At 47.8% G+C, this 7,075-nt stretch overlaps 1 protein-coding gene across 1 annotated transcript; it reads left to right on the plus strand.

Annotated features, from left to right (window-relative positions):
* The first annotated feature begins 3,601 nt into the window (after positions 1-3,601).
* On the plus strand, positions 3,602-4,555 carry LOC127196195 (olfactory receptor 12-like). The gene has a single exon (XM_051153743.1). The coding sequence runs from the start codon at positions 3,602-3,604 to the stop codon at positions 4,553-4,555; it is 954 nt and encodes a 317-aa protein (XP_051009700.1).
* Positions 4,556-7,075: the final 2,520 nt, after the last annotated feature.

A 7,075-nucleotide genomic window follows, 5' to 3' on the forward strand; every position in this document is an offset into this window, starting at 1 on the left:
TGGATGATGCCAAGCTCTGAGCACAGCTGAGGTAGTAGGTAGGATCTGTCCACATTGGTGTTTGAGTGTCTGAGCAGTTGAGTACAGAGACGCAGATCCTGGGGAAATTCTTCTTTAGGTGCCTGTGTGAGTAGGGAGCTTGTGAAAGGAAAGTCTCTCAGTGAGTTTATTATGGTCCTTTGGCTGTGATGGACCAGTTCCTGAAGGGTACTCAAGACATCTTTCCTATTGCCCTGATGCAAAGTACTTGGCTTGTCTCTAATGGTCTCTGTGAGTTTCTTCAAACACCATGACATCCTTAGTCCCAGCTTTATGCTGCCACAATCCCCAGCACTCTTCATTTGCTGTAAAGATCATCCCTCAGTTTAAGGCAACAGCATGCTTCTACTGGTGGGATGACAAGGTCACGGCCTCTCCATCTAAATTCTGAGAACAAATCTATACGTTCTTTGCCATCCTGGAAAGTGTGCACAAGGGCACAGTAGGGCCTCTGCTAACACTTGTCATTGATGTCCTATACCAACCTTCATCCTGACAAACACTTCCTGCCCATTTAGAACTACATGTTTTAAATCCCTCTGCTCTGCTGGCTGCTTCTAGTGCTGACTGTAGGCCCAGCTAGCAGTAGCCATCAATAAACATTCCACAGCCTGAATGAGGCTGCATTAAAATTTCTTCTGTGAGACCAATCAGAAAATTAACAAGAGGGAGATGGAGGCAATTTACCCATGCTTCTGATGACACAGAGGGACTTGGATTTGCAGGGTTAGTGGCTTGAGAAGAGCCAGTGCTCACTGAGGGTGCAATGAACTGAGTACCTGCCTTACAGATGGGTTCCTACAACAAAGCTCTCACATCAGCAGGGTAAGTTGAAGGGAGCGACAAGGGAATGGGCCACGGCCATGCTGACCATCATGTGACTGTTCTAGTAAGTTACACTGAACAGGGAGGCTCCTGCCATCTCTGCTGTAACCCTGATGGTACCTCCAGGGATGCCTTAGATCTTCAGTCTTCCTACCAACCCACAGGGTCAGATGTTGATGAGACAGATTGGCTATAGCTAGTCCTGCACCTCTGGAGCCCAGGGAGTTAGAGTCTCAGGTGTCATTGGGCCAGCATCTTCTTAATTGGCCATTGGAGGCCAACAGCCCCACCATGACTAGATGCAGAGCATCCTTTCCAGCACAGTGACCTCTCCACAGAGTTTCCTACTTACAGTGACAGGAGAGCAGGTAAGGCAGAACCTGCATGGGAGCCCAGGTGCCCACCTCTGATCATAGTCACCTCACTCAATTTCCCAGGAACCCACAGATGGTCTGATTAAGGGGCAGCATCCACCAATGTCCACCTCCACATGGCTATCACAGACTAGGGTCGGCAGCACGGGGCCGCTGGGAGCATGGGTGTTGGCTGTGTGACCTTGGGGCTCACCTGACTCACATATGAAAGGTAAGTTCATTGTGTCACCTGTGGGGAGTAGGAAACTATGCAGGTAGAGATAAAAGGCATGAACAGTGTTCACTCAGGGCCTGCCTCAGTAAGCTGACATGTTCTTCCCTGGCCATCCCTGGCTTCGCAGTTTAGAGTGTGCAGTTTTGGGGGCTCCCTACTCTTATTCAACCTTACTGAACACTAGCTCCTATACTGCAGGCAGGTGGGCTGAAGTGCTGCAGGCAAGCAGATCACAGGAGGCAGTGATGCTGCTGGCTCATGTGGTGTAGGGTTGAAGTGAGCAATGGCTGCTCCTTCGTAGCCACAATCACCCAGGTCTCTCACCACAGGGAAGTGTCCTCAACCCATGATTTCCTCTCATCCCAGAAATGTCACTGAATAAGCAGACTGGAAAGATCAAGCTTGTTAATGGGAAGCAAAGGACCACCCTTCCTTTCCATAGCACACTCGTTACCATGGAAACCTGGGTGTGGTCAGTACTGTGGCCCCTGGTGGTTGTGTCAAGAGTGTGCACACAAAACCATCCTAGGCACATCTTCAAACTCACAGTGGGAGAGTTAGCTTTGTAGTGCCTGCAGGCTCAGATAGGTCCCCCAGCCATCCTCTCACTCCTATGTAAGGTGAAGTGTGGAGGACAGTATAGAACCCAGAAAATGAGCTCACGCAGACTGAGAACTTTCCTAACCCCCAGAATGATAGAGTGGATATCACACAAATCTACCCACGTGCCTCAGCACAGCCACCTCCTGGCTTGGTCCTGTGTGTTGTACCACTATGGTAGTGACCGCAGTCAGCCCTGCTCAGGACACTCCAAGCTTTTCAGTGCCACGAAAACTGTAAGTGACAGTGAGCCGGGATGCTCTGAGAGCCCTGGGCAGCTCCAACTCTATCTGGTTTTCAAATGACAAAAGAATAAGATCTTTGAGTTGAAGCATGGAGCAGAGTTGGCCGTGAGATCAGTTTTGAGGGCACAAGATTGTCCCAAATATATCAAGGACCCACCCTGCTACTTTTGATAGGACAGAACTGGGCTGTCTCATCTCCAGGTTCTATCCAACAACAAGACCTTGACAGGATTCCCCTGGCATCCTCCATACACTGATGGGTACTCAACTATATGCTCAGAATAAGAACATTTGGTCCCATATGGAACAGACAATGGCCCAGCCTCAGCCTGGGAAGGGATGTGCCATGCTCTCTTGTTAGCCTGGAGATTGAGCATCAGACAGCCCAACTTCTGGAAGAGCAAGAAGGCTCTTGTAATAGTCTTGAATCAGTATGTATTATGAGTCCTGGAAGGTATAGGGTAGGACTCAGGGGACAGATGTACCAGTAACACAGGAATCCTTTGGAGATGGTGGGACAGGATCCTTTAAACCCCTAAAGCTGAAACGGAATAGGAGGCAGAGATGGCAATAAGATTAGGTTCCACGCCATGGGCATGGCCCAAATGTGTGAGCTTCAGTCCTGGTGTCTGTGAGGACACGGGCTGGGGCTACACCCTCACCACAATCTCTAACATCTTCACCCTGGCAAGGAACCCCTCACATCCTCAAGGAAGCAGAGTCTGCACACAGATTGTGGCTGTTCACCAGACTTGGAGTCAGAGCTACCGAGGTGAGGTCAAGGGTCCTGCAGAGGACATAGGCACAGCTTAAATCTGGAGAGAGCTGTTTCTCTGAGTCCAGCCTAGAGATGACAAGATCGCCTAGCCCAGTTTCTGCGAGGTCAGCAGGTTCTCTTGTCTATTCTAAACTCAGTGAGTTTGATGGAAGGGCAGGATAGGATTTGGGAGTGTCTTTAAGAATGGTACTACTTGGGAGTGTCGCTGGAGGTGGAGGGCAAGCAACCCGGAGGCAAGTGTGGGGATATTGCTAGGCTGTACCTGAGAGTCACTCAGCTCAGAAACCCTCTTTGTATCCTCAGGCTTCTGCACAGAGAGGTCCCAGCACATCTTCAAGAATTAATAAATCAGAAAAAAAAAGCCGCCTTTTGGGCTATGCTGGTCCATCTAGAAGGAGATCTAGGCCTCTTGGTTTGTGGACAGCATGTCACTGATGGGTCTCGGTACTTCATGGGACATACAGAGTTATAGGTAAGGACTGTTTCCTTTCTGGCTCCACTGTCCTTTCTGCATCTGTCCCCACTCATGGCCACACCAGCCCACAGAAATGGAAGCCTCTCTGCAGTGTACTTGGAGGGGTTCATGCTGGTAGGATTTGGGGGAGGTGCTGAGACCCAGGCCCTGCTCTTTGCTGTCTTCCTGGTCTTGTATGTGGTGACCGTCCTGGGAAACCTCACCATGATCGTGGTCATCACCCTGGATGCACGCCTGCACTCCCCCATGTACTTCTTCCTCAAGAATCTGTCCTTTGTCGACCTGTGCTACTCTTCCGTCATTGCCCCCAAAGCCATGGCCAACTTCTATTCTTCCAAAGTCATTGATGTCACTGGTTGTGCTGCCCAGTTGTTTTTCTTCTCCTTTCTGGGAACAAGTGAAGCTTTACTTCTGGCTGTGATGGCCTATGACCGCTTCATGGCCATCTGCAGTCCTCTGCACTACCAGGTGACCATGTCCCCCACAGTCTGTGCTTGCCTCGTGCTGGCTGCCTACTGCGGGGGTTGTCTCAACTCCATTGTGGAGACCAGCCTCACTTTCCAGCTGCCCTTCTGTAGCTCCAACCGCATCGACCATTTCTTCTGTGACGTGCCCCCACTGCTCCAGCTGGCCTGTAGCAACACCTCTGTCAACGAGTTGGTGATGTTTGCCATCTGTGGCTTCATTCTAATGGGGGCAACATTAGTCATCCTGGTTTCCTATGGCTACATCGCTGTGACCATCCTCAGCATGCATTCGGGATCTGGGCGGCACAAGGTCTTCTCCACCTGTGGCTCCCACTTGACAGCTGTGTCCTTGTTTTATGGAACTGGCATTGCTATATATGGCCAGCCAGGTGGTGTGGCATCAAAAGAGCAGGGCAAGGTGGTCTCCATTTTCTACACTCTGGTCATCCCCATGCTCAACCCCCTCATCTACAGCTTGAGGAACAAGGACGTGAAGGATGCCCTGAGGAGACTGGGACAGAGACGTGCAGCCATGTGAAGGAAGGTGGCCAGCAAAAACAGTGTTCTGGGGATGAAGGGGAGGGTTGTGTGGATGGCACCCCTTAGTACTAGGACAGTTTATATGTGTTTTGATTTTTTTTCTTGCTTGCTTCTGGGTAGCTTCCTGTATACATTCCTCCTTATGGCATCTGTGGGTGCCTTCTTCCATCGCCTTGTATACAGAAACAGCAAAGTCTTACGGGGTAGGCAGGGCTGTCTTTAGGACACTTATCCACGAGGATGAGGCTGCTCCTTGGAAGCTAAAATAATCACCACACCACACCCCCCCGCTGAGAACCAGCAAGAGGTTTCTTAGGCCACTCTGTAGAGCTAGAATGGAGACTCGCTGTGATGAGCATGGCCTACCACACTGCACCGCTTGCCCTCTGTCTCAATTCCTGTCCCATTTCAATTTAAAACTCATGTCACTACCCCATTAATGGACTCAGATAACTTACTTGACCTTGCTCTTCACTATCTATCCACAGTGTAATTACAATAATTAAACTTCCTCTCCTTGACTCAGGCCATCCCTTGGCATCGTGGGACTAATGGCTAAGTCTAGCCTACTGGGAGCTTGAGCTTGAACGTGGGGCTTCTGCTTTAAGACACATCTTACATTATGAGCTAAAGAAATTTTTATGTGAACTCTCATTTTATATATCAATTTGAACTAAATCCTCTGGGGGAAGGCTTTGTTATGTAAACACCAGACGACATGCATCCACAGATAGCACCTAAGAACATATTTACAGCAACCTTAGAGTTGGAACCTTGGTGACCAAACCAACATAGCAAAGCAGACTTACCAATATCTGGAGGAACATTGAACCTAGGCTTATGACAGAGCAGAATACATCAGGATCACTTATTTACCTGGTTCAGTTCTTTTAAAAAACAAAAACAAAAAGCCCTTTTGCTGGTGCTGTTGTACAACCTAAGTAAACCCCACTGATGATAGATTTTAAAATATTGTCTTTGGCATTTGTTTAGTCCCAAGCCAGACTGAAACTAATTCTTGAATTTCTGTACTTAACATGGCTTTGAGATGGAAATGTTGGATAACTGATTTTCTTAGAATAAACAGAAGATGTCTTGGAAAAAAAAGAATAACCAGAAGAAAGGGAAAGAAAAAAACAGATAATTATCCTAACAAGGGAATCAAAAGTCTGTATTTAGTATCACACAAACGTATACAGCAAGAGTAGCAATTCAGAAACATGTGCCAAAGGCTAAACCAAATAGCATTTAAGGAACCCATGAGACTCTGCCCAAATTTCCCCTGCCTTCCCTACCCCTGGCACCAACAGGCAAAGAGTCTCCACAACCAGGCCCAAAATGTCCCAGCCTGGCCAGCTCCCAGTGTTAACAACAAAGGAGCCGTCAGACCCCACCGCTGGGCCCAAACTTCCTGTCTGCACAGTGCCTAGTGCCAATGGGTGAGGGGTCCTAGTACTCTCCCCTACACTTGCACAGCTCCCCCAAATCCCCCGCTGGTAGATATGCAGTCCCCTGACCATCAGCCTCAGGCCCACTCAACCAGCCAATACCAAATGTACAACTTCCAGTACAAAACCAGAAACAACCCCCTAAAAAACTTAAGACAACATTATCTCCTCCAAAATTGACTAATCCTATAATAATGGGCCCAATGAAAATGACCTCAAAGGTCTTCCTGGCAGAGTTCAAAAGAACAGTAATAACTTCAGTCAAACAACCCAAAGAAGACACGGCCACACTCCAGGGACACAAAACCAAAGGTGAGCAAAACAAAAAAGCCAACAAAGATATGAAAATGGAATCCAATGAAGAGGTACAATTTCTGAAGAAAAGCAGAACTGAAATAAATAGAAAAGTTTTTTTCCATTTCTGTTTTGTTTTGGGTTTTTGTTTTTTCTAAGAGAGAAAAAACCCATGAGATTGGATGGATAGGAAGAGAGGTGAGGATCTGGAAGGAGTTGGGAGAGAGGAACTAATATAATCAAAATATATTGTATGAAATTCTCAGTAAAACATAAAAAATATTATTTTTGAAAACTATTTTAAAATAAAATTGTAATCACACAAATGTTTCAAGAGCTAGTAGCCCAAAATGGGCAGTAGACAAAGAGAATTTACTCATCCTCCCAGGAGCCTTTGAGCACGGCTCTGGAGCAAGCTATATTGTTTATCAAAAGAAGGGACATGGTCAGGAGGGCAAAGCTGAGACAAGCGATGGCTATGACCCTAGGCTGTTCCTCAAGGGGCCCTGGGGGAGAGTGTCTATTCGGGGAACATTGTCTATAGCAGGGGTTCCTTCCTGTTGGGTTCAGCTATTTCCTGGCCATCATAGGAGTCATGGCGGAGTCTGGCTAGCCTAGGCTCTCTCTAAGGGCTGGAGTCAAGGACACAGCATTCCATTAGGAAAACAGTTCTCAGAAAGAGAAATGCAAACATCTGAGACAAAGGAAGAGAGAGGCATCACTAGGAGATACAGATGTTCTCACTGAACACACACTCGCCTTGCCTACCAGACATG

This window comes from Acomys russatus, chromosome 12 (assembly GCF_903995435.1).
Source record: "Acomys russatus chromosome 12, mAcoRus1.1, whole genome shotgun sequence".
In the NCBI taxonomy this organism is placed as follows: Eukaryota; Metazoa; Chordata; class Mammalia; order Rodentia; family Muridae; genus Acomys; species Acomys russatus.